This window comes from Diceros bicornis, chromosome 2 (genome assembly GCF_020826845.1).
Source record: "Diceros bicornis minor isolate mBicDic1 chromosome 2, mDicBic1.mat.cur, whole genome shotgun sequence".
NCBI classification, from domain to species: Eukaryota; Metazoa; Chordata; class Mammalia; order Perissodactyla; family Rhinocerotidae; genus Diceros; species Diceros bicornis.
Window position 1 is genome coordinate 88,684,151 of NC_080741.1, and position 26,485 is coordinate 88,710,635.

At 54.2% G+C, this 26,485-nt stretch overlaps 2 protein-coding genes across 5 annotated transcripts in view; one reads left to right on the forward strand and one right to left on the reverse strand.

Annotated features, from left to right (window-relative positions):
* XPC (XPC complex subunit, DNA damage recognition and repair factor) overlaps positions 1–7,606 on the forward strand; it is a 33,198-nt gene extending 25,592 nt beyond the window's left edge. Inside the window, exons 11-16 of one of the 3 annotated variants that reach the window (XM_058566143.1) lie at positions 866–947; positions 3,782–3,916; positions 3,996–4,165; positions 4,740–4,833; positions 5,387–5,476; positions 6,643–7,606. In XM_058566143.1, coding sequence (XP_058422126.1) covers positions 866–947; positions 3,782–3,916; positions 3,996–4,165; positions 4,740–4,833; positions 5,387–5,476; positions 6,643–6,858 — 787 coding nt within the window. In that variant the 3' untranslated portion in view covers positions 6,859–7,606. Of the gene's footprint in view, positions 1–865; positions 948–3,781; positions 3,917–3,995; positions 4,166–4,739; positions 4,834–5,067; positions 5,183–5,386; positions 5,477–6,642 lie in introns of those variants that run through there. The other 2 variants (XM_058566146.1, XM_058566147.1) reach the window with 2 other exon arrangements.
* A 1,117-nt stretch (positions 7,607–8,723) lies between these two features.
* Positions 8,724–26,436, reverse strand: TMEM43 (transmembrane protein 43). 2 transcript variants are annotated; one of them, XM_058566151.1, is made up of 12 exons: positions 26,250–26,435; positions 22,097–22,246; positions 21,046–21,180; positions 20,326–20,420; positions 19,460–19,509; positions 19,106–19,175; positions 18,250–18,320; positions 17,268–17,389; positions 16,921–16,995; positions 16,223–16,324; positions 13,082–13,199; positions 8,724–10,690 (listed from the first exon to the last, which is right to left on the reverse strand). In XM_058566151.1, the coding sequence occupies exons 1-12, from the start codon at positions 26,259–26,261 to the stop codon at positions 10,488–10,490; spliced, it is 1,203 nt and encodes a 400-aa protein (XP_058422134.1). In that variant the 5' UTR covers positions 26,262–26,435; the 3' UTR covers positions 8,724–10,487. The 2 variants fall into 2 exon arrangements, with proteins under 2 accessions (XP_058422134.1, XP_058422139.1); XM_058566156.1 differs by lacking the exon at positions 16,921–16,995 and having other exon boundaries at positions 26,250–26,436.
* Positions 26,437–26,485: the final 49 nt, after the last annotated feature.

The following is a 26,485-nucleotide window of genomic DNA, read 5'->3' on the forward strand; positions in this document are numbered from 1 at the left end:
AGCTCATTATCCCTGATTGATAGAGGAGGATACTGAGCCTCAGGAAGGGGAAAGGGACTTGTTCAGGGTCACCCTGCTAGGAAGTGGCACAGCGGAGGCTCGACCCGTGTCCGTTGTACTGTGAGTGGACGTCAGCCTCAGCGGGGGTAGGCGGAAGGCCTGATTCCTGTGCTAGAGGCAACTTAGTGCCTTTGCCCTTTGGAGCCCAGTCTCTGGGCAGAGTTCAGGGCTGCCCACTAAAGAGATTGCTCTTAGCTCTGGAAGGAGCGTGACGCAGAGGATCTCTCCTGATAGTCACAGGCTGCCAGGGATGATTTGACTGTCCGTGTGCATGAATCTTAATTCCATGGTGATTTGTTAGCTTATTATGGTTTCTGTGTGGTCTCCTTTTGGATTCACTGCCCCATCTCTGGGTGCCCATCCCTCCCCATCTCTGGTGTTTAGCAGCAAACCAGACACTTGCTCGAGGGTGAGGAAATATGCCTGCACCGCTTGGCTTTTACCCCGCCCCCTGGGGCTGCAGAGGGACTCTCACTCTGGGAGGAGAGGTGAAGGTGGGCATGAAGCCAAAGACAGACAAAATAACTGCATTCAGGTTAGGATATGTAAGTGGGCACATCCCCCAGAAGACAGGAAGTCGAAGTTAGCCGTCTGCCTAATGCAGGCCCCCTGCTTCCCTCCAGAGCGGGGCCTGCTCCCGGGCGTGAGGCAGAGCCTGAGAGAATCAGGGGCTGTGCCCTTCCCTCTGGGAGGTGACATGAGGCAGCTGGTCCAGCAGTTCCTCTGCCTGCAGTGTGCAGTGCTGTTCCATCAGGCAGGGTGTGACCTGAGTTTGTCCTCTGTCTCCCCCATGTTGGCTCTGTAGGGACTGCGTGCACACCCTGCACTCCAGGGACACGTGGCTGAAACAAGCAAGAGTGGTGAGGCTTGGAGAAGTACCCTACAAGGTAACCAGAGCGAGGGTGGCCTGCAGGCGGCAGGGAGGCTGAGGGCAGAGCAGTGGGATGAGGGCTCCCGGGTGGGTGCCTGGGATGGGAATCCAGGTCTGACTTGTCTGGCTTGAGGAGGATTAGAGGAGGAGAAAAGCAGGTAAATTATGTCTTACTTTAGTGAGGAATTTGTCAGAGGTGGTCTTCCAGAGCAACAAGAAATCTAGGCGAGAAGGCAGCGCTCAGACTCTGGGTATATGCTCGTCTGTGCTCCAAGGTGCTGTGATCGGAACTGTCACAGTCGACTGTTCTAAGAGGCCAGAGCCTTGCCGATGTGGACGCCTCCACCCGTCATCATTGCCCTTCTGGCTGAGCACTCCCCACTCATTCTGCCTGTATATGATCTCTGGGGAGACTTAACAACTGCAGGAGTTAGCATGATGATGCCCATCTTACAGAGGAGAAAACGAGCTCAGAAAGGGGAAATGACTTGTCAAGGCCTTCCAGTTAGTAAAATGGCAGCACCCACAAGAATCCCAGTGGTCTCTCTCACGCTGTGCTGCTGCGCTAGTGGGGCAGCTGCCCTTGAGAAACGTGAACTTGCTACAGTACCACAAAGCCTTTCCACAGGACATGTAGCCCAGTTCAGCCAGGGGAGGACAGTGGCGAGTCAGAGACGCATGTGCTTTTCTCTGTCAGATCCCCAGGAGGAGCTGTTTGGGTGGTGAGACTGGGGAGCCGGGCAGGGAGTGGAGGGGCCTCAGTGTGGCGGGAAGGGGCTGCAGGCGTTGGGAGCAGGTCACTGCCACCCGGGCTTGAGTGTGTTACGCTGCCTGCTGGGACTTGGAGGACCGCTGGGGTTTCCCGTAGACCCTTCACCTTTCCTTTATGCTTCTTATCAAATAAACAGTCTCCTCATTCTGGAATAGCACCATCCAATAGAAATATAATGTGAGCCACAAATTAGAGTTTTTTAGTAGCCACCTTAAAAACTTTAAAAGAAACAGGTGGAATTTTAATATATTTATATTCAAATATATCTGAAATATTGTCATTTTAACATGTAATATTTGAAATGTTATTGAGATATTTTACATTCTTTTTTTTTTTTTTTATTAAGGCTTTGAAATGTGGTGTGTGTTCCTCTTTCAGGACTAGCCACATTTCAAATGTTCAGGGCCACATACGGGTGGCTGTCATATTAGCACAGTTCTAGAGTAATCCCAAATCTCGAGTCCTTTCGTCCCCCTGATTTCTGCTGTCCCGGCTCCAGCTCCTGCCTCATCACGTCTTGCTTGGATCACAAGCACCTGCCCGGCCTCTGGCCCCAGCCCCGTACTTCATTCCCCACATCGCGATCATGGGATCTTTCTGAAACACAGAGCAATGTGTGGCACTCTGTACATAGTCTGCCCTCACCCACCTAGAGTCCCACGTCCTTCTCGTGGCACAGAGACTGTGGTGCTCTGGTGCCTGCCTCCTCTCCAGCCACGCTTCCTCCTGCGTGCCAGATGACTTCCACAGTCCCCGGATACTTGTGTTCTCACACTTCCGTGTCCCTTTGGTCCCAAACACTCTTCTCCCCAGTCCTGTTCACCTGATTAGACCCTCTGTGCCCTTTCTGACCCGGCTTTGACGTGGCCTGTTCTGAGCAGCCTGTCTTAACCTGTCCCTCCTCAGGGCTGGGTAAGGGTCCCCACCTCTGGGCCCCATTCTGCCCATTCCCCCGTCCTCTTCACACTGAGTTGTCTTCTCTGTCTCCCCACAGGAGCCCACGCTCCGTAAGAACAAAGACTTCCCCTTCTCTGCCCCTAAGGACTGGTGTCATGGCGTGGCCTGTAATAGATGCTCACTGGATGTTTACTGAACAACACGGGGTGAATAGCTTCCTCAGAAAGGGAGTGTCAGCCCACATGGGTGACGGAGATGGCGTGCGCAGAGGCCATGCCAGAATGGCCACTAGAGCAGCGGTTGGCAGGCACAGCTTGGAGGTCACGTCCGTCCTGGGTGCTGTTCCGGTGGGGCCCTTGATCTCAGAATGGTTTTTACGTTTTTTAAGGGTTGTAAAAAGAGGGAAATAAAGGTTATGCGACAGAGGGTATATGTGACCCTTTCCAGAAGAAGTTTGCCAACGCTGCACTAGAGGCAGCTGTCTGCACGGCCCAGAGCCAGCCCTTCCCCCACGCCTGCGCTGCTCTTCCTAGTGGAAGTTACGCAGCCTTTTCCTCGCCGGTCCCCTACTCCTTTCATCCCTTCGCTCACCAGGGAAAGTTTCAGTGTTGGCGACTACACACCTGTAGGGGAGCACACTGGGGGTCTCAGACTCTCCGTGCCTTCCGGGGTGCATGGCACAGGCAGGTATCTGGGTGTCAGTCCTGCCCCTGTCACTCACCCAGTCTTAAGTAAGTGACTTCGTCTGAGTGCCCGTTTCCCTCGCAGTGATGCGAGTGTGGGAGATGGCGTAGCCGGTACCAGCACAGGCTCTGGCCTTACACGCTGTGACTCGGTGAACCGTTGGCACCTCCCAGGTTGCTCATGTGTAAGATGGAAATGATATCAGAACCTAACCCGCTGGGTTTGTTGAGAAGATGAGAGAAGCCAGAAAGCCCTGAGCACAGAGCCTGGGACAGTGAGCACTCTAGGCGTCAGCTGGTAGGAGCAGGAATACTAGTGGGCTGGAGGTAGTGAGAGGGGAGAAAGAGCACACCCCTCTCAGGTTTGTGGACCCGTCTCAGGTTTGTGGTGGGTTAAGTGAGGGGACAGCTGTGCAGCACCGAGCACTGTGCTGGTGTACAGTAAGCACCCAGGAAGCGGCAGCCCCTGTGGTAAACTGGCTGTTCCCTCTGCTGTAGATGGTGAAAGGCTTTTCCAACCGGGCCCGGAAAGCCCGCCTCGCTGAGCCCCAGCTGCACGACCAAAATGACCTGGGCCTGTTTGGCCAGTGGCAGACAGAGGAGTACCAGCCGCCTGTGGCCGTGGACGGGAAGGTGAGGGCAGCGCTCAGCAGGGCAGGGCCAGGCCGCTCTGGTCTGCAGCTGGCCAGACCCAGTGTGCCACCCTCCGCAGGTCCCCCGGAATGAATTTGGGAACGTGTACCTCTTCCTGCCCAGCATGATGCCTGTTGGCTGTGTCCAACTGCACCTGCCCAACCTGCACCGTGTGGCCCGCAAGCTGGACATCGACTGCGTCCAGGCCGTCACTGGCTTCGATTTCCATGGAGGCTACTGCCATCCCGTGTGCGTGAGGGGCCTTCCGTGGAGGCCGGAAGGAGGGGTGGGGAGGTTATGGGAAGTTGATGTGGGGCTGGTGGAGGCTGAGGCCCAGTGGCTCTTAGTGTCAGGGTTTTACTCTGGATTTGTAAAATCCACCTTGACACTACCTTTTACTGTTACACTTTTTTACGTTTACACTTTTACTCTGGCTTCCATCCGGAGGCAGCAAAACCGATGAAACCAGCATCCTAATAATGCTGGATTAAAACGCTGTTCTTGGGGGGGGGGGGGTCACAGGTGACCTAGCAGGGTCCGCATCCTTCTGTTCTGCTGTGCAGTGGGGGCAGGGAGGGGCTCTCCTCCCAGCTCTCTTAGGCAGGACCTGGGGAAGAAGATGTAGGGCCGGTGTCCATAGGCCTTCCCTCTGCACGGGTGGTATCTGTTAGCAGCTGTAGCCGGGACTGCGGACCTGCTGACCCAGGCATCCTTCAGGGTCCCACGTGCGTAGGAGCGGCCCACTGTCCTCCACAAAGGGGAGGAGGAGAGGCCGGAGGAGGCAGCAGGCTCAAGGAAGACCAACCATGTTGCATCCCCACAGAACTGACGGGTACATAGTCTGCGAGGAATACAAAGACGTGCTCTTGGCCGCCTGGGAAAAAGAGCAGGCGGTCATCGAAAAGAAGGAGAAGGAGGTGAGCAGCTGGGCCAGGGCAGGCCTGGTGGGGGCCTGAGCTGGGAGCGCAGAGTGGCGGGAGCACAAGCACACGGGGACCTCACTGGCACTGTGTGAAAAAGAAGAGAGTCTGCGCAAGCTCTTCCCAGCTCCCTGGCCTCATGGGAGGCACCCTGGGGAGCCAGCACTGGACAAAATGGGGTCCTGCCTACACCAGAATCCACCCTGACTGTCCACTCTCTGCCTGGCTCAGCTCCAGGGACCGCTGCCCCTGCTGTGACACCTGCCTCTGTTAAAAGGAACTGTCCGTGGTCCAGGTTCTGGCTGACCTCCTCCCCTAAAAATTTTACAGTTGGAAACAAAAAGAGGTTTTTGGTTTTGGTGCCTTTCGTGTGTATCACTTTATAAATCATACCAATTTTAAACTGGGACTTGGTGGGATTTAGAAACTATTTTTTAACTAAAATGTTATGTGTCTTTACATGTGTATGTTCACAGGTTCCATCTTGAGATTTTTCCTGAAAATGACAGTACTTAACATTTCCTGTTCTTCCATTTCATTTTGCCGTTAGAAAAAGGAGAAGCGGGCTTTGGGAAACTGGAAGCTGCTGGTCAGAGGACTGCTCATCAGGGAGAGGCTGAGGCTTCGCTACGGGGCCAAGGTCAGTGCAGTTCCTTCGGAAAGAAACAAGCCCAAAAAGAAAAGTTAAAAAAATAAGCCCAGGTTGGAGAGAGCGCCCAAATCACTGGCCCAGGTCTGCCCAGACGTGCAGTCACAGACAGCTGTTTTGACGCCACAGTCCGTGTCTCCCAGGCCGCGTGTCTTTACCTTGTTGTTCCCGGAGTCCACCTCAGATGCCCGCTCTGCCCCAGCATCCCCTTTCTGCTCCTGTCTGCACGAGTGAGTGCCTGCTGTGGGTGCGGTCGGTGTTAAACCCACAGGAGGAGGGACGAGTTCCTGAATGTCTGTGTTTGATGCACCACTCTTAGCTCGCGCTGCTCCCGGTGCCTGTGACCATCCTTCGTGCCCGGGGTTGCTCCTGAGTACACCTCCTGCAGCACCTGCCACGTGCCAGGCCAGCCTGTGGACACAGGCTTGAATTTGACACGCAGCCCCAAGGGGCTCCCACCTGGGGGCCTTCAGGGCCCTGGACACAGGCCTGTGGTGTGATCAGCACTGGGTCAGAGACAGCAGAAACGTGCTCTGGGAGCAGCCATAACCACGCCTCTCGGTTTTCTTCCCCTCTCCATCCCTACGTGTGCCTGTTTGCCCTTGGAAAATATTTTTGTCCTGCTCCTCCCTCAAGTCCCTGTGGTAAGCCCTTCACCTGGCTGTATGTTCTCACCAGCTCCTTCCTGCTGCTGACGTGCTTCCCCCTCTGCACCCAAACCCTCCGGCCCAGCTCCCCAGCCTTCAGGAAGGGCCTCCGCAGAGCACTTGGCACTGAGGAGTACTGTGCATTTGGGCAGGCAAATACAATGCACTTTGGTTCAGGAATGAGGCCGTAAATGCAGGCACCGGTCAGTCACCTCCTAGATTTGATTGTGTGCTCCGTGAGGGCAGTTTCTTGCCGAGACATCTTTGTGTTCCTCAGCACTGAGCACATAGCAAGTTCTCCAGTGCCTGCTTGGGCGAGTACCCAGGCTGAGGAAGGCACGGGAAGAGTGCTCTTGGCTCTCCCCCAGCCCCACACAGTGCCCTTGTCCTCCTAGAGGCACACAGCTCAGGGCAGGCCGTTGCTGGGAGCTTTGCTTCTCTTGACAGTGCTTCCTGGTGTCTGATCACTGACCCGCGGTCTGTTTCCCCTCCACTGTCCCACCTCTCCAGTGTGAGGCAGCAGCTCCCCATGCAGGTGCAGGAGGTGGGCTCTCTTCTGACGAAGAGGAGGGGACCAGCTCTCAAGCAGAAGCAGCCAGGATCCTGGCTGCCTCCTGGCCCCAAAACCGAGAGGTTGAAGAAGAGCAGAAGCCGAGGTGCCCTAAGAAGACCAAAAGCGGAAAGAAGGAGGCGGCTTCCCACCTGTTCCCATTTGAGAGGCTGTGATGTGAGTGGCCACCTCGTCGTAAGCTGTGCTGTGCAGGCCCCCCACCTCCCCGGGGGGGATGCCTACGCCTTGGGGGCGGTGACTTCTCTGAGAAGGCACAGAAGCAGCGTGTGCTGCAGACGGGGGCCGGGGCTGGAGGTCTTGTCACGTTCACCCAGGGAGGGCTTTCAAAGCTGCTTGCTACCACACACTATGCTTTGAGCTAGGGAACACTTCCCCGAGACCTCTGCCACTAAGACCTTGTTCTTCTCATCTCTGGAGACACGAGTCAGTTCTTTTATAGAAACCGCTGGGAATTTGGGGATGACGGTGCGTTTAGGAATGAGTTAGTCTTCTTCCACGTGGACTCTTCTCTGTCAGACACTCGCGCTCTTGCCAACCTAGGACCCTTTCTTTGCAGGCCACTCGTTTTCCCTCAGTCAGGCTTACTGATACTGCCCAGGGCTGCCTCCTCTACTATGGGGGAAGAGCAGAGGAGAAGCACCAGTCCTCTCAGATGTGGGTTGTTGGGATCTGCTTTTCCAAGTAACATTTTATGGTAGCAGAAGACTAGAACAAAGCTAAAATCAGCAAAGAAAAGGAAAACCACTAACTGAGAATTAAAGAAATGTTAGTGAAAGTTGATCAGTGTTAAACTAGATTTTATTCATTACTGGATAAATTTATAAAGCTCCATGCACTGTAGAGATTCAAGAGAAATAATTTTTATAACATTTTGAGAAAAAATAAAGCATTTATCTAAAAAGACTTGGCTTGACATTTTCTTTCAGATTTTACATCAGCTAAGAAAACCCAGATGACAATTTGTATGCATGTTGAGACTACATTAATGATCAGATTTTGTTTTCCTGTAGGCTGGCAACTCACCATCACACATGTGGAATTTTTTCTCTTTCTGTGTTGAAGCGAGATGTTACTTTAATCATTGACAGGAGCCATTGAAAATTTGTCAGTTTTATCCAAGGGAAACAAACAAAAACTTGCAGTGTGACTCACATGCAGCAGGAACCTGGCTGCAAGGCTCTTCTTGTTGAGATACAACTGGGGTTGCCATGGAAACCGTCTCACACTCTGCACCAGGGCTCAGGCTCTCCTAGAGGTAGTAAGTGACTTGTTTTCTGGGAGTTGAGTCAAGACATCGCCCTGTCTCTGCAGAAATAACTTGTTATTCAGGCGGATGTCAGCTCCTAGTTGGAATTATGGAAATGAAATGAAACATTAGGTTTTGAGAAATATAAGAGTAGGTTTGGGCAAGTTACCATTTACCTGCTTCAAATCTTGTAACAAAGAGTACTCAAATTGCTAGGTTCAGAGTGGAAATTAGCAGCAGTCCATTGCTTCAGAAGAGGAGGCGAAAGAGACTGAAAAGTTCATGTGTTAGGCATTTCCTGGGCTTTATTTCAGTCGTCATAACAAGCCTGTGAAGTGGAAAGGCATTGTCCCCATTTTACAGATGAAGAAACTGAGGCTCAGAGATTACTGATAAGCCTGTCAGCCAGCCAATCAGCAGCAGACTTGGGAATTAGAGCTCAGGTCTGTGCCAGCCCACAGCCCATGATGCCTTTTGCACAGTATCCTGCTGTGGTTCCATCCCACCTCTTCTAGCATATTCTGAAGATGGGTGAAGTATGAGTCATTCACTTTAAATCACTCCAAAACAAAGCAGGCTTTGGTATATAAGGCCTCTAAATGCTAGCAATATTGTGTTGCCTTTTGTAAAAAAAACTGAAACCTATTTTAACCACTAAAAGCAACTTAGAACTGAGTTCTAAAACTTCATATGGTTCTTAATAAAGTCTATGGCTGAAATCTTTAAGATAGATATTTCAGAAAGAATGCAAAAAAAGAAGGGATAATGGCAAGGTCCTATACCAAAAGATATTTAAAAATTTATTTTGAATTTTTATCAAAAATACAAAGATAATACAAATTTCATGATGATTTTCCAACGGCTTCAAATATCTCAACGTTATTTTGCTCATTAAGAACACTTTTGAAATTGGCAGTAATTTAAAATCCACTAGAAAAAATTACACAAACCAAATCCCAAGGATTTTGTATTTTGTCATCATCTAGTTACACTGTGTTTTCCAAAAGCATCCTTTAAGAGTTGAGAGATTCGATGAAACTGCTCATTTAACAAGCAGTAGTGAATACTGTTTCAATCCTTAAACCCAGATGAATTGTCTCTGGGGCTGGCTGTTTTTAAGGCGAAGAATCTCAGTTCATAGCACAGATAATCCAGGACAGGAAGAAAGATAATCAGATCACTAGCTTCAGAAGTCCTGACCCTTATGTGACTACCAAATGCTTCCTTGTAAAACAAGCACTCCCAGCGAGGAAGGCCAGTTTCCAAATAGTAAAAAGACAGAGGGTAGACAAAGGTTACAACATAGGTTATCTTTCAAACAGTGTGAAACTTAGAAAGTGAATTAAGGGTGGGTTTGCTTTATTTAGGAGTAAAGCTGGGGACACAACAGATAGATGAATCCCTCAGAAGCAGCCACGTGAGGCCCAGACGCTAGTGTAGGAGCACTGCCACGATGAAAGGAACGAGACCAAATGGTGTTCCACCAGAGCAGACCCCAGGCCTCTGAGTGCTGATTTGGTGGAGCAGGGGTCACCGTGAGGGGCTCACCTAAAATAATAAAGCTTCCAACCTCTCCCTTCGATGGCTGACTAAAAACTCAAAGTCGTTCAAGTAAATCGGTAGTTTCTGAGGCCAGAGGATGGGAAATGCCTTTCTCTACCCTGTGGAGAGTCCCATCTCTGAGGGGGAAAACACTTCTTTCAAAGCATCTGAAAGCTTCCCAGTGACCCAGAATACTAACAGAGGTAATAGTTTTTCTTACCATTTAACAGCTTTCTGTGCTCTGAATTAATTTCAACTGACAGATTAAAGGGTGTTTTTCTCTAGCAGTCTGAAATGTGAATCATTCGTGAGGTTTTTTTGTTTTGTTTTTTAAATCGTTTCAAACAACTCCCTCTTAGGGTAGAAGAGTGAAGTTACACAAAAACTCAGGGCCTCTGGAGAGCCCACAAACTTAGAAGATTCTGTCAAACCATAAAACAGGTGTAAGCCTGACAAGAGTCCCGTTCTCCTCCTCATGACATCTCCTGTGGGGTTTCTCTTAAGTACCACGTCAAGTTCTATCTTTGTCTTGTCACTCTGGTCCTGCTTCGAGATAATGGTGGGCGGCCCTTTAGGGTGCGGCGGGGCTGTGGCAGAGCCCTGGCACTTGTCTCCAGGGAGGAGAGGCAGTGAGTGATAAGGCGGCAGGTCTCTGAGTGTCACTGCCTCATCTGCAGACATCAGCTAAGTGACACGTGCAAACTGGTGACACTCAGTCTCAAGAGAAGGAAAGGAAACGAGAGAATGCTTGTCACGCTGCCAGACAGGAGCTGCCTTCTGCCCACCAAAGCTGCCCACTGGCAAGAGAAGGGGTGGGGAAGACGTAAATTGAGGAACACCAAACCCGACACCTGTGCACGCTGCCAAGTCCGGCCCCTTGAAGAGCAGGGCGGGTACAGAATCCAAAACTCGTGCTGGCGTGGAGTGGGGTCAGGGGTGGGGTGTGACCTGGATCCTAAGGCTCACGTGGGTGTCAGGTGGATGCCAGGGCCTGTTTCACTCCAGCTTTTTGGCTGGCACCCGTGTCCGAGCAACGATGACGGGCACCAGAGCCAGGCAGCCGATGAAGAGGGCCCACAGGGGCCTGTAGAAGAGCCAGCCTGCAGCCACGGTCAGCAGGGTCAGCGAGGTGGCCATGCAGAAGGCGAAGGCCTTCAGGCCAATGTTGACCAGGTCTCGGAAGACGGGGAACCAGTCCACTGTGGGGAAGAGAAAGGCAGTGAGGCTTCCGAGGCCACCATGCTCTATGTCTCAGGAGGTCGGCAGATGGTTCCTGTCTCTAGACAATCATGGGTCCTTGCCTCCAGGTGAGCGAGGAGAGGAGGGGGTCAGTGGTAGAAGGCAAATAACCACCTAATGAGGACTAGAAATCCACTAGAGAAGGAGCCCCCCACTCCCAAGCTGCGTGGCTGGGCACATTTTCTGAGCCACTGCTCCAGGGGAGAAGGCATGCAAAAGTGCTTTGTAAGCTTTCTATCTGATGTCAGTCTGAGGCCAATATAAAGACAGTGGCCTGTAACACTGCCAAATACCCTGTTTGCTTGCACACTCACAAAGACTGTGGGTGGAAGCTTCTGTGGTGGCCATTTGGGCCCCTCAGCCATTCCTGGAGGTGTCTGTTCATTCATGCAGCAAGTCATTACCAATTACCTATGTGCTTGGCTCTGTGCAGGGGCTGAGGGAAATAAATTAGCCTAAGCTGGCCCTTGCCTCAAGGAATCTCACAGGCTGTTGCCCCAATATGATAAAGTCTAGGATCCAGCTAAATCCATAAAGCATTACCCTGTCCTTGGCCTGGCTAGCCTCTCCAGGCTGGCATTCTGTAGCTGATGTCCTCCGAGGGGTCTTCACTCAGTTCCCAGGAGGCCACAGTGGCCTGGTACCATCGGGTTTGCAGAGCAAGCCCTGGTGCCCTGCCATGACTATAGGACCCTGCAGGTCAGCACATGGCTCATCTTGGTCTCTTCCCATGTAGCATCCCTACTTGGCCCTCATAACAAGCAGAGTTCATGTTGAGTGTTGACCTTGTGTCAGGGACCGTATGCACCATCTCATCAAACCCTCCTGCCCACCCTGCAAGGTGGATACTATTCTTAACCTCACTTTACCCACAAGGTCACTGAGACCCAGGGAGTTCAACTCACCCAAAGTCCTACAGCTAGAAAGTGCCAGGGCCAGGATGGAAACTCAAGGCTGTCTGAGCCCAGAGCCTAAGCTCTTAGCCATTGCTCTAAGCCTCGAGAAGACAGGGACCTTGTCTGTCCTGCTCCCTGCATGGTCTCCAGGGCTTAGAGCTGTGTCTGGCACACAGCAGGCACTCAGTAAGTATTTAATGAATGGAGGAATGAATGGATGCTGCACTGTAGCTTCCTCAATCTCCCCACCTGCACTTTGGATCCCGGCATGCTCTGCCATCTGTCCTGCCCCTGGAGTGTCAGCATGCCAGATGTGGAGAGAATCAGAGGATCACAGACCGTCAGAGATTCAAAGAAGGACCCTCTGAGACAGACTCCAAACTCCTCATCTTGATGATAGGGGAACTGAGGCTCCGAGAGGGAAAAAGACCTGTCCAAGGTCACACAGCCACGATGGGCTTAGAGCAAAAGAAAGACAGGATTCTGTTCAAATTCTATTCTCTCCCAAATGGTGCCCAAGATGCGGCTGGCCTTTCTGAGCACAATTCAGCCATCCAAGGAAAGCCTGGGAGGAAGTGTCCTTTCTCTCCGTGGGCCTCAGATTCCCATCTGCAGAATGAGGGCAGTGGCCCTCCCAGCTCTGCCAGGCTGGGACGGACTGCTGCCAGACCTCTCCTCAGCTGCGAAGGGTAAGTGGGAGAGAGGTTGTGTGGGGGCCCAGAGAAGGCAGGACAGAATTGTCTGACTGGATAGGGACACACTAGGGTAAAGGCCTGGATGGGAAGTCCCCTGAGGAGCCCCATCCTCCCGGAGCTACAGTCTAGGCCCAGCACTTAGTCACCCTGGCACTCAGTCTTGGGCCAAGCTGGGTCACTCGGGCAACTACTGGGCTTACTGGTGCCAACCCCAGGCCAAGGGAGAAGGCCAGCAAACTCTCCCTTGTGCTCCAGACTTGCTGGCTGCCCCAAACCTAGCCCAGGTTTTGGGGTGGAAAGGGAAGCCATAACAGTTTTCGAGTGTTTCTTATTTGCCAAACATTTCCTGAAATTCTGCAGGTTAGGTGTGAGGTACCTGCAGCTGAGACAGAGGAACAGCCCAAGTATCCAGAGCTCTGATTTCACAGATCTCAGGTCTGGCTCACGCAGACTGGCCAGCCTGCTCACCACGGCTGTTCGTTGTGAAAGGAAGGGATGGAGGAATGAGCAAGTGAGTGAGCAAGTGAGGGCCAGACGGGCCAGACCCTCGGATCACGGAAGCTAAACCAGCTTCCCGGGAGTCGGCACCCACCCTCCCTGCAGCCCGGAAGCACCTTGTCCCTCACGCCTGCCTTCCTCTGCCCAAGGAGCAGGCCATCAGGCCAGAAAAGCTGACAGATGATGGTGTCAGCGGCACAGTGGAGGCACATGGGGCCGTAAGGGCGGGCCAGATCCCCCAGCCCTGTCTCTCCACACCTACCCAGGGTATAGAGGATCCGTGTCATGAGGGTGAGGCCCATAAACATGGCCATCCAGCCGGCGGCCCGCAGGCCCCATGTCTTCATGGAGTTGCTCTTCTGCTCTCTACGAAACACCTCCTGCAGGACAAGGTAGGCAGGAGGGAGGGGTCACATCTCATGTCTCTGAGGGAGGCACGCCAACCCAGGCGCTGTTGGCCACTTATGAACAGACCAGCGGGAGAGAAGGGCACATCTCCCACCCTGGTGTCAGGGCCTCTCCCACCTGGGACGGCGCGGAGCAAGGCAGACACCTTTGTGGGAGGTATGGGCCCTCTTCAGATCACTGCCCACCTCCTTCGAGAGTCCTTAGCCCGCTGTCTCATCTGGAAAGAGCTTCACCCTCCTCCATACTGCAGCAGCACCTCATGGGTCACTGGTCACCACCCACTACAGTGGCGACATCTGAGTGTGTGTGCCAGCCCCATGGGACAAGCTTTGTGTATGGTGTCCGACTCCACCTGGGACACGTTTCTCAGTGACGGGGCCACCTCGCTCTCCTGTTTCCCTCCTACTTCTCAGGCTGCTCCTTCCCTCTTGCTGTCCTTCAAACGCTGAAATCCTTCAGCTGCTTCAGTCTCCACTCCCTCCCCAGGAACCCACCTCCACGCCCGGGCCCCTCATTTAGAGCCGCAGCTCTGGCACCTTTCTGGGCCTCCCCCCGTGGTTCCCACCACCTAGGAGACATCTCCACTTGATGTCTGGGCACGTCCAACAATGACACTGGAGCCTCCACCCCAACCCGCTCCTCTCCATTGTCTCCATCAGCAAATGGGACAACCACCCACCCACCTGCACAAGCCGGAACCTGGGTGTCAAACTTGCCTTGCTCCTCCCTTCACCACCCCCCATCCAGGCCGTCAGCAAGTCCTGTCAACACTGTGTCCACACTTCCCCAAATCTTCTCTCACCAGCGTCATCCCTCACCTGTGCTGTCACCGTCTCTCGCCTGGGCCACTGCAGTAGCCTCCTCCCCACTGGCTCCCTGCTTCTGCCCCCTTCACGACCTTCTCCTGAGCCCCAGCCCCACTGGCTGCCTGTCCAGAGACCAGGTCCAGTGTCCTCCTGCCTCGCGGCCTCTGCACACACCCAATCCTGCCTCGTGGGCTCCTACACACTCTTCCAGTCTCAGCTTAAGTGCCCTTTCTTCAGAGAGCCCTCCCTGACCCCCGACTTCAATCGGGCTCCCTTGGCATTATCTACAATAAAGGTAATGATAGCTAAAACTTATTGCTCACTATTTACCAGTCACTGTCCTAAGTGCTTTATAAGTCTTATCTTATTTAATCCAAAATAACTTGCTGAGGTAGGCACACTTATCTCCATTTTACCGAAGAGGAAACTGAGGCTCTGAGATAAGTAACCCGCCCAGGGTCTCACCCTAAGCAGTTAACTAATAAGCTATAGGCTTGAGGGCAGGGACCATGTCTGTTTTGTCCCTCACTATGTCCCTGGTGCTCAATAAAAACATGCTGAATGAAGGAATGAAGTATCTTCATAACAATGAAAGAAGGTAGAGGTAATAATAACAATTCAAAAAATTTCCGTTTTCCAGATGAGGCAACAGGTTCAGAGAGGATAAACAGCTGGCTCAGGTCCCACAGCCAGCGGAAGGCAGCGTCCCTGCTTGTCCTCACTGCACTCTCTGGCCCCAGAACTGGACATGGGCATCCCGACTTGCAGGCTCTGGGTTTCTGCTCAGGGCCCAGGGCTGCCTCCTCAGCTCAGGGCCTACTCTCCCTGCCTGGCAGAGACCCCACACTGCACCCGCCCGTCTGCACCGTCAGAGCCTTCCCTCCTGGGAGTTATCCAAGCCAGGAGCCCCACCACTCCTCTCTCGGGGGGGCGGCTCTGAGACCTGGGCCTCCACCTGCAGGAGGCTGGAAGCCTAGGGCAGGGCTGGGGCTCTGGGAGAGAGAGCAAGGCCTGGACAGGGCCTCCTAATGTTAGAAACTCCTTAGGGGCCCTGGGAGCTGCAGGTGGAGAGGGTGACTCGGCCTGCCAGGCTAGAGGTGGCAGCCCCGCCCTGAGGTTGGTAACTGGGCTCCTGGGCTGCAGCTCGACCACACCCTAGTCCTGGCCAGAGGAGGAGGCGCAGCCCCTGTACCACCCTGGGGCTGGAGGCTGAAGTGAGAAGGATGACAGCTGAGGGACCGAGGACAGGGTCCAAAGGGGCACAGCTAAGCCCTGCCGCCTGCCCTGCCTGCTGCCTTTCTCTTTCGAGCCGATTCTGGATGAAAACCCCGCAGTCCTATTCAAGGCAAGCATGGAACATCCCACCAGTGCTATGCTGTGTACATCAACCAAGTCAAACTGTATTTTTCTGTTACAGAGTACGATTTCCTGCCCAGAGAAGAAAGGCTCACTTTTAAGGCATGCAATTGAACTGACCAGCACATCTGTGCACCGCTTCTCCTCGGGACTGAGGTGAGCATGACCCTCCCCGTTTTATAGGTGGGGACCCGGCTGCCCACCAGCTCTGGGACTGCTGTCCTTGAGGCGCTCGCCCTCCCTCACCCAGTCCTGGGACTCTGCAGCTCAAACCTCTCACCGTCCCCCTGATACTCTTAAAGCAGCAGCCCACTCCACACAGGGGCCTCTGCCCACTCCTCAGCCTCACCTCCCCTATGCCCTCCCCTCTGGGCAGTGGCCACACGGGCACCCCTTGTGCCCATGGCGAGGTAAACCCTGTCCCGCCTGAACGACTGGCTGACCCCAACTCCCAGCTCTGGCCGCTTCTTTTCACTTGGGACTCAGCAAAAATGTCACTCAGTGAGGCCTTCCCTGACCACTGCTGAAGCAGATTTCTGTCATCAGGTCTGTTTGTCTCGGAGCGTCTGCCTGCCCTTCACCCCGCTCAGCACCAGCTGTCCTCACTCTCTCTGCACGACGGCAAGCCTGTGAGGGATGGGTCTGTGTTGCTCACTGGTCTGTCCTCAGTGCCTGGCCCAGTCTGCACACACAGGGAGATTCTTATTCCTTCTGTTTCTTTCTCTTGCCTCATTGCACTGGCTGTGCCCTCTAGTAGCAGGAGCTTATTAAATAACCTCTGGAGTGAAGGACCAGCCTGTCTCTCCATCACACAGGAGGCAGCAGCAACTCACCTCTGCAGAGAAGTCCCCGTGGTGCAGGAGAAGCAAGGTGTCCCCGGACTTGGTGGAGTATGGGACCAGCTGGTCACCCCGCTGCCGGGCTATCACGGTGACCTGGCCAGAGAATTTAGTGTTAGAGCTGAGGGGGGTCATCAGTCCGCCCGGTGCCCGCATCCCTCCGCACTGTGTGCCAACTAGGGGAGTGAGTGAGGACACCCCCGCCAACCCTGGAGCCTCTCTCTCCACACATCTGCCTGGGGTACACCAGCCCCCCGAGGTCGGCCAAGCTGCTCCATTCGGAGCTTCAGGGAGGACCCAGGCAGAAGCAGGATTCGGAGCAGAGCAGGGCTGGGGGTGGGGCTGGGACTGCACATGACAGGGTCAGGAACACGAGACCAAGTATTTACAGAGCAAAAAAACGGGCTGGGGGAAGAGGGGCTGCATGGGGTAGGAAGAACCCTCATTAGGCATAATTATGAGATCCCTCTAGAAGTGCAGCTCTTAACATAGGGTCCATGGATGCCCACAGATGGCTGTGGGGGACTGCCATCTGAAACTGCTCAAAGGCATGCCCGACTGTATGTGAAAGTGAGCACATGAAAGCATTTCCTGGAGGGAGGGTCTGAAGCATTCACAACATTGTCCAAGATGCCTGTGCCCAGGAAGGATAGGAAGCCCTGCCTTAGTCTGCCCTGGGGGAGCTGGATTACCATGTGAGCTGGGCCCAGGTCGGGGTCATCACCACTCAGCCCCGCATAGGAAAAGGAGACGCGCAGGTCTCCGACCTGGGGGTGGGAGAGAAGTGAGGTGAGCGAGGCAGGTGGCAGTCAGCCTGGGCTTGGGCCCATGGCGCCGTCGAAGCCTCCACGCCTCGGCTCAGACGGTCCCATCACCTAGAATGCCTCTCCTCTCCCTTTTCATTTGGATGAGTGCAGCTGTGGATTCAACGAAATCGAATCAGAGTCTATAGCAGGAATGTGACTCCTGTGTGTTGTCTGGGATGGTACTCCAAGGCCCTGATCTTTGCTATCTGAGCAGCCCAAGCCCCTGTGTGTACCTCTGGATACTTGGGGTTTTCACTGTGGTAGAAATAGTCTCCCCGGCGAATGATGTCCACGTGGGGGTCCTCTAGCTTGGACAGGCTCAGCGGCTTGAAGTTGTCGATTTTGTCAATGAGGCCTGAGAGAAGTGGGGTGGTTAGAAACAGTGGTGTGCAAACTGAAACACCCTCGGTCTGCAAACCCCTCAGCCTGACACCCTTCCCACCGCGCCCTCATACATACTTCACAGCCTGGCCATGCTGCTGCCTCCTGGCTCATGCCCCTTGGGGCCTTCACGAACACGCTCTCCCACCTGGAGCGCCCTTCTCCAACCCACCTCTTGCACAGCTTCTCCTCTGCCAGCCCCATTTCCTCCAGAAAGCCTTCCCTGTCCCCTCTCCCTATCCAGAGTGACCACAGTTGTGGGAATGGCCCTAGCCCTGGACCCATCCCACCTTGCCTCCAGTCACCTGTGTCCCAGCCTGGCTCCCCTGCTGCAGAGAGCACTTGACAGAGCCCCAGGAGTTACTGGGGCGGTGATGCTGCCTTGTCCCTTGCAAGCTTCTCTTGGAGTCACTTGGGAGCGGCCTGTGATGAATCAACCCCTCCCTGGTACAGGGTTGGATGCCAGGTGGGGCTCAGAAGTGAAGCCCTCAGGGGCAGCCTTGTCTCTACTGCTGGCTCGAGGGCACCCTGAGGAAGGGCTCTTGGCTCTCTCTGGTCAGAACCTGCAGCAGCGCCTGGCGCTCATTCCCCGGAAGAGCCGGGTTTCAGAGGAACCTGGCTGGGGTGGGGGTGCTCTACATGAGTCCCTTGCACCCTGGGGATCTGCCTTCACCCTGGCCCAAAGTGTGATGCTGGGAAAGTGCCAGCTGATCCCCTGCCTAGGGCAGTGTGGACCCCTTTAACCACCTGAGGGCTGAGTGCTGGGGGGCGACCGCGTGGAAGCACAGGGCCTCTGGGTTGCTGCTGGCTCGCCTGAAGGGGCTGGAGACTTACCTGCCGAGAGGAAAAACCTGCCAATTTGGACGAAGGGGGCTGTTGCCGTGAATGACTCCACTGCCATGGCACTGTGGGAGAGAGAGGGTGCTGTCAGTGGAGCGGGCAGCAAGTGGGAGCTGTCTGGTCCCTTTGGGTTGTGCTAGGAAGGGTCCCCATCTAGGGGGCTCCTGTAAGTCCAGACCAGCCCAGGCACTGCAGACATCTTGTCTTCACCACCTGCTCCACTCCCTGGACAGGGTGCCCTTGCTCTGTCTCCTGTCCCCCAGAGCTTTGGAGGTCTCTTGCCTAGACTCCTGCCAGCCGTCAGACGGACCTTCCATGGCCTTCACACCCTCACTGACCCTTCCCAGCTCCAGGTAGCATCCACTGTACACATTCTAGGCCTCTCCTGGCACAGCCCTGCCCACGGCTGCAGGCAGCTGTGCTCCAGCTTTATGCCCGCTTCACCATCCCCACATCCCTGAGCTGCTAACCACCCTCTGCCAAAATCCTCTGAAGGCCCAGATCAAATGCCACTGCCTCCTGAAAGCCCTTCTTGATTGTCCTCCCAGCCCCATGGCTAATTGGTAAAGTGCTCCATTGGTGCGGTACATGCAAATGCCCTTAGGCACTCAGGCCAAGCCTTATACTTGTGACCTGTTTGAGGGGAGCTTGTTTGGGGTCAGAGACGTCAGCTCTTGCCTCTCTGTGTTCCTGGAGCCCAGCACAGGAGCTGGCCTCAGAACCACGTCCCACCCTTCCATCAACTCATGAGGCAGAAGTAACTCAATCCCATTACTCAGATGAGGGAGCTGAGGCTGGGACCTGCCAGTGGCACGCAAGGCTGTGCTCAGGCCTGGGGTCCAGTTCTCACCTAGGGTTTTTGTGGCCAATTTCTCTGTCGAAGTTTCTGCTGTTGACGATCTCCGATCTCCATTCGGTGTCTATTGCAAGGAGAGGGAAAAACTCAGAAACCGTGGTAAGAGTGGCCACTGGCCCCACGTTCTCTTAGCCAAACTCGTGGTCACTTGGGGGCCAAAGGTGCAGCTCCTGGAGCCTCGCTGGAGGGATAGAAGAGCAGGGCCCTGAGGACCGGCACCCAGGGATCCCCACGCCTGGTTCTGTGCCCTTCCCGCTGGCATCAGCCTCTGCTAAAAGCAGACAGCACGTGCGCACAGGGACACGCCAGACTGAGGCGTGGCCCGGGAGAATGGGGCCCAGTACTCACTGTAGGAGTACCTCCTCTCTGTCTTCACCTGCCCATCCTCGGTGAACTCCCTGCAGGGAAAGCAAGGCAGCCCCAGGGTCAGCCCTTCACTCCTGAGACATTCCAATCTCTAAGCATCTCTAACAGGAAGCAACTCGGGAAGACCAGGTCAAACTCCCCAGTGGAGCAGGCTTTGTCCGCACCAGCCCAGAGACGGGGTGCTCACTCCCTGGCAGAAAGCCACTTCCATCCCTCGAAGGCCCTGACTGGAGACAAGAGCTTTCTCATCGGGAGCTGAAATCCATCTCCACTGGCTCACGCCAAGGGGCCCAGACCTGCCCTCTGGGCTCAGAGATCTGCCTGCACCCTCTGCTCCAGGACAGCCTGGGGGAGGCCCTGCAGCTGCCCTTCTCCAAGCTGAGCTGAGCTGCCCTGGCTGCCCCGGCTGCCCCAGCCACCTCCCCTCCCCTCACTCAGAGTCCATGTGGCTCAGCTCCAGGTGACCCCAGCCTGGCCAGTGATGGCCTACCCTGAGACTTCTGTCAGAACTGACAGGATGTAGCTGGGAGGCCACCTCTGCCCCTCACGGGAGAGAAGATGGAACCAATGCACGGGAAAGCATTGTTTGCAGCCCGGAGCTGGTCACGGCTCAAGCATGGGCATCCCTGGATAACTTCCTAGATGATGAGCCAATCACTCCCCCTTTCTTCCTTGAGCCACCCTGCCTTAGATTCCTGCCATCTCCAAACAAAAGATCACTGGCTAATAATTCTGGCATAATTGGGCATTTCTCTGAGAGGAAGATTTTATACTTGAAATTTTAGAAGCGTCACAATGAAAGCACCCTGCATGTCATCCTAACAGCTGCACCTCCCTTGGCACCTCACCTGGACTCCTCTGTCTCCACCCACTGGAACATCTCCACATGCCGCCGCAGTTTCACAGCCGGAAGGTGGACCCCGTAGTTTGGATCAGACAAGAGCTTCAAAGAGATTCAAAGAAAACAAGAAGAATAAAGGCTAACCCTCACATTAGCCCAGAGGGCCGAGCTCCAGGGAAGCTGGACTGGAAGAGAAACCGGCAAGGAGAGCGGGAGCAGGATGGGAGTTCCACGGCTGCTTCACGAGCGAGAATGGAGTGAAGCTGCCTGTTCCCAGTTCTCAGCACTCCTCTGTGACCACGAGCCTCACACGACAAGATTAGGCTGCATGGCCCAATGGCAAGGTGCCAACGACATGTACTTGGTATTCAAACAGGAGAGGTTCAGTAACCAGTGGACCCTTGTAGCCTTGCACTGGACACACGAGCTAATCACAACCGTTTGTACACCTCGCACCACGTGCCAGGCACTGTGCCAAGAGGTTAGCTACTAAATCCCTCGAATCTTCAAACTGGCCTCTGAGTTTGTTATAATTATTCTCCCGATTTTACAGATGAAGATGTTGAGACCCAGGAGTGATGGGTCCACACAGCTGCTGAGTGGTGAAGTCAGAAATCACACCCATGTGTGTCCATCTCCAAAGCCCATGCTTTCAAAATGCTCACCCAGAAACTATCCAGCAAGGCGCCCCCAGCCTCTGGCAGGTCACAGCCATCGCCCAACCTACCTTAGACGTTCGCAGGGCCCCAATGATGTGCACCAGCCTTCCCTCGTTCTCTGGAGCCACAGTGTGGATGCTGTCAGCAGACACCACAAGTGAGAGGCCCTCGGCCAGGGAGGTTGCTGTCTTCAAGGCACGGCCCTATGAGCAAGGGGAGTGAGGCTTCAACAACTCAGGCATGGCTTACACCATTGTGCTTACTGCAGTCTGTCAGGGCAGGATGGGGCCTAAGGGAGCACTGAGACTGATCTCCCCACTTCACGGTTGGAAAACTGAGGTGTAGCAAGGGGCAGAGTTGGGACTGGACCCCAGGATTCCTGCTTTTCTCAGCAGACCTTGTCCCGCCACTCCACTGCCAATCTCAGGACCGCCCCCGTGTTGGGAACAGCTGTGCTTTTGCCTGCCCTGTCTCTCCTTCCCTCATTTTCCTCTGCCTTTTCCTCCCCCCCGCTTCTCTCGGTCCATGTAGTTTACACGGGCCAATCGGTACAGCTGTCCAAATTATGCGACCCAGGCCTAGTGAATCAGAACATGTGTCCACTGCCAGAGGGACTGGTTCAGAGAGAGGACTGAGACCCAAGCCAGACACTGAGAGATCTCCCTGCGACTTCTGCTAAACTGATTTAGAAAGAGACGGTTCCTCTTTTCTCTGGGGTTGCTAAGCTGGTTGGATGTGACTCTGGAGTTGCCGGGCCACTTGTGCCACCACAAAGGGAGAGCCTGCCGAAGAAAAATCCACAACAGAGAGAAACAGGCAAGAGATGGAGAAATGGAGATTCCTGGTGACCCAGCATGAATGCCTGGATCTAACCATGCCTGAAGCTGGTACTATGCCAAGGATTTCAGGTGAGTAAAATGATCCATTTCACTTCTTGCTTATGTCAGTTGTGAGGTGGGTCACGACAGAAAGAATTCTGATTAATTCAGCACGCACCACCCCCCCTCATCATTTGTAAAATCTAGGCCCTCATTACCAAATCCAGGCACTAGATTCAGAGCCTTTGCTCCTGATGCTGTGGGACCCTCAATCTGCACAGAGGGACCCAGAACATTTTACCTCATTGGTGAAAATTAAGTAGAAGGAGAGCAGGAAGGTCATGAGCCCCACAAACATTCCACCCGAGGTCTCACTCAGCCGCTCCAGGAAGCCTGGCTGGGGGTCAGTCGTAATTTTGACATGTTCTCTCCTCTTACTCGAACTGGAATACTGAAGGAAAAAAAAAAACTCACAATGAAAATTGGCGTTAAAAATAAATTGAATTTTCCTATTTATTTATACTCAGTTTTTATTGATTTTTAATTACGTATGGTAAAAAAGCAGATATTAAGTGTACAGTTTGACGGGTTTTGACAAATGCATCCCCCATCTGACCAACAGCCAGACGGAGATACAGAACATTTCTGTCACCCCAGGAAGTTTCCTTGTGTCCCTTCCCTGCCAATCTTCCCCTCTCCCCACCCTCTGGAGGTACAACCATTTGAATTTGTATCACTGTAGATTAGTTCTGCCTCTTCCAGAACTTGGTATAAATGGAATCGTACAGCACACACTCTCTTTTGTCCAGATCCTTTAACTCAGCATGGTGCTCCTGAGGTCCATCTCTGTGGTGCTGGGTATGGCAGTGGCTTGCTCCTTTTCCTGGTTGATCAGTGGGCCACGGAAGAGCACACGTTTCTTGATTCATTCCCCAGTGGAAGGGTATCTTGGTTGTTTCAAGTTCTTAGATATTATGAATGACGCTTCCATGAACGTTCATGGACATGTCTTTATGCAGACGTGTGCTTCCATTTCCCTTAGGTATCGCATAGATACCTAGGAGGGGAACTGCTGGATCAGAGGGAAGATATATGTTTTTTAAGAAACTGCCAAATTGTTTTAAAAACAGGTGATTAGAGATACATTTTTAATTCAATTCACCAAACAGTGGCTGAACTTCCAGAGGGCTGTGATGGGCCTTGTAGGGGTAGAGAGGCTTTAGGGCCATTGAGTTACAGCACAAACAGCACTAGGCCATGCTGAGTGTCTGGTGAGAGAAGCAAATCCAGTGCTAAAGGAGTGACCCCTTCCTGCTGGGGGATCAGGGCAGGCTCCCTGTAGGAGGGATGTGAGTGAGCTCTCAGAGGCAGACCCTGGGCTGAGGGCATCCCCAGCAGGCGGAACTATATGAGCAATGGTGAGGAAGGAGGAATTGCTTCTCAGGGAACAGCTGCCTATCTGCTCTGGCTGGGTCGTGGCGGGTGTGGCGAGGAGACGAAGGCAGCTAGGCACGTCTCGGTGGGTTCATGGCAGGCCTCAAATCCAGAATCAGTGGATCAGGCTTTATCCAGCCAATAACAGAAGGATGGTTTGGAATGTGTCCGCTGCTGTCGAGAGTGTCGTCATCAAGGGCAGGACTCTGCAGCCAGAAGACTGGGTTTGAATCCAGGCTCTGCCGTGCACCAGCCAGGAGACCTCGGGCAAGCAATTCAACCCCTCGGCGCCCTCCATTTCCTCATCGGTAAAATGGGGATAATAATTCAACACGGAGGGTTGTGGGGAGAACCAGAGGACGTAATTATCAGCTGGCTCAGTGCCTAGGGCACAGTAAGCATGGCACAGCTTCTAACCGGTGGAAGGTTATCAGCTTTCTCTGTAACTGATACCAAGGCTGGTACCAAGGCTGGGGATGAGCTGACATAAGCCACAAAGATGTAAAATGGTTCCCAGATGAGCACTCAGGGTGAGCCAGGCCCTGAGTGCAGGACTGGGGGGATCAGAGGAGAGATTGCAGTCAGCCTCTGCTTGAAACAGGTGAAGGCCATGTTCTCTGAATTCTCCCCAAATGCCACGAGCCCAGGCCTGCCAGGGGCCAATGTCCACTGCATTCAGAAATGGTCTTGACTTTCCATGCCATCTGGAAACAGCGGAGCAACTTGCTGCAGGCAGGTAGGTGACCACCAGCCATCATAATGATGACAGTGGCAAACACACCAGTCTCTCACAGGCCAGTCACGTGCAAGCACAAGGAGGTGGGCGCTATCACTCCCCCACTTCGCAGATGAGAAAACGGAGGCTCAGCAGTGAAGCCATCAGCCCAGATCACTTAGCTTCTGACAGATGGAGTTAGCATTCAAATCCGGGCAGCCCAAGGCCACTCTCCTGCCACTCTGCCCTGGGCTGCATTCCTCACTTCTTGGGCTGTAATGAGAGGCGACCATGGGGGGCCAGCTGCAGGCAGGACGGGTCAAGAAAAGAAGCTGGTCCTGCTACTCCCCGCTTAGGAGTATGACACACCCAGTGACATGACACACCCAGCCCACATTCTGAATCCAGCTCCCAGCAAATACAGAGGCTCACGGACTTTCCTCTCTGCCCACTCCTCACTACCCACCCCCTCCCCTAGCTGGAGCGGCACCTTCCTATGCCTTTCTTCCTTCTCTTCAAGGCCATCTTTAAGCCCCTGATCTTGATGTTGGCTCCTTGATGTGTGTTAAATACATATATATATATCCTCAGTGACATATACCCTCCCAGTCCCAGCACTCAAGGACTGAAGCAATGAGCAATGAGTGGTGGGAACAGATGTCGACACATAGGCCCTTAAAATCATTTGCTGTGTAACCCTGGGTGAGTTGCACTACCTCTCTGATCCTGTTTACTCACTTATAAAATGGAGATGGTAACAGTACCTCCATCACAGGACAACTGTTACACTGAGTAAGAATTCTGTCGCCTCCCTGCTCCGCCCTACCATCTTCAGATCTTTCTTCCTCACCAGCCCTGGTGGCTCCTCCAAATGTGCACCCAGCTACTGGATGAATCAACCAAGGTTTGGGAGGAGAGGATAAGCAAATTCATCTACATTCCTTGGCGAAGGTCAGGTCCCAACATACTCGAGGTGGTCTCTGCCCACCAGGATTGTGAAGATAGGCTTTTTTTTGATGCCTTAAGTACCTACTATGCACAGTCTCTCTTAAACTTCACAGTAACAGATCCTTTGATGAAATATAAACAGCAAGAGATTGAGGCCACACAGCTACTGAGAGGAAGACTCTGGACTGGCCCCCAGGTTGGCCTGACTCCAGAGCCTGCAGTCTTCAGCACCTTCCCACGACACGTTCCCATGATGTGGCCTGCCTCTCCCGGGCAGACCCTGGGTCTCACAGACCACCTCTGAGGCTTTTCTTGGTGCAGCATTCAAGGCTCCAAGGCTAACACCAGGCAGAGTGTGCTACGGCTGTGGGTGACACAAACCCTGGGTGGGGGGGGACAGAGAGGATGCCTAGGGACAGAGGAGGGGCCTGAAAAGAGGGTGTAACAGGCCAGGGGAGAGTAGCCAGGACGCTCCACCAAAGCAGGAGGGAGGGATTGTCCGGGGCTGGCAGGGCTCCCGAGCTGGCTCCAGAAGCACTTTCACAGAGGATCGGAGTGGTGAGTCACCAGCTTCTCCCACACCCAGCGCCCTGGTGGGAGGTGCTGCTCGGTTTGTTGAATGAATGTTGGGCTTAAATGGAAAGATTCTGGCTGGCTGTGGGGAGAAGAGACCTGCAGCCTTTGGAAGAGAACCATCTTCTGCCAGGGTCTCTCTAACCAAATCCACGCTAGGAAGACGAGGGGCCCGAGAGCAGGGAAATGCTCCCTCTCACAGTCATCCTAACTTCTCCGCTCCCGACCTAGCCTACGCCCCTTTACAGCATCACAGCCTCGGTTTACATACCGCCGAGGGCGGGGAGCTCAGTGCCCGCCCGGACAGCGGCACCGCCGGACAGCCCGCCTGTCTGTCCGTTGCTGGAGAGCTCCACCTGGGCGGTCTCGGCTTCCCCACCCTTCCTGCGGAAGGCCCTCTCTCCGAGGTCCCGACCAGCTCTCCGAGTCCGCAAATCTGAGAACCCCGAGGGCCCAGGCGGGCAGAGGGAAGGAACGGAGGGGCTGCGGGGAGGCGCCGCGCACAAGCAGATCCCAACGCCGGGAACAAGACGTCCGCAGCCTCCCTCCCCACAAACCCGCGACCCGAGGATGAGGTGGACCGAAAGGAATCCGGACAGGCTAAGAGAAAAGAACGGACGGACTAGTTGCCGGAGGCACAGACACGGGCACGCAGAGGGTTTGGGGATGGCCGCCCCGACAAGGGTCAGACAAGCAAAATGGACCTCGGCGGCCCTCCGGGGAAGAGGAGGCCGCGGCTGATGGGGAAGTCTGGGTGTGGCCCGGCGGACCAGGAGACACTCACGTTCGCGGCCATGGTAGTACCCAGCTCGCCGCCCCCTCGCTCTGCTCAGCTAAGAAGGGGGCTTACGGCCCGAGTGCGGGGTCCAGTTGCCTCTCCTCTGCGTGAGAGCTGCGACAACCTGCGTTAAGCCCAGAACCAGAGTAGACACGCCAGTAGGTTACCGCCCCGTAGGCCCCCAGCTTTTCTGCTCATGCGCGCCGCACGGCCTCCTGGAAAATGTAGTCCAGGGTCAGGCG

Excerpts from the sequence above, each read along its gene's own strand:
- TMEM43 (XM_058566151.1), bottom strand. Across the intron at positions 18,321-19,105 it reads ATTGGCCACAAAAACCCTAG|TGCCATGGCAGTGGAGTCAT; the intron begins GTGAGAACTGGA and ends TCTCTCCCACAG. Across the intron at positions 13,200-16,222 it reads ACGGGGACTTCTCTGCAGAG|GAGGTGTTTCGTAGAGAGCA; the intron begins GTGAGTTGCTGC and ends CTTGTCCTGCAG.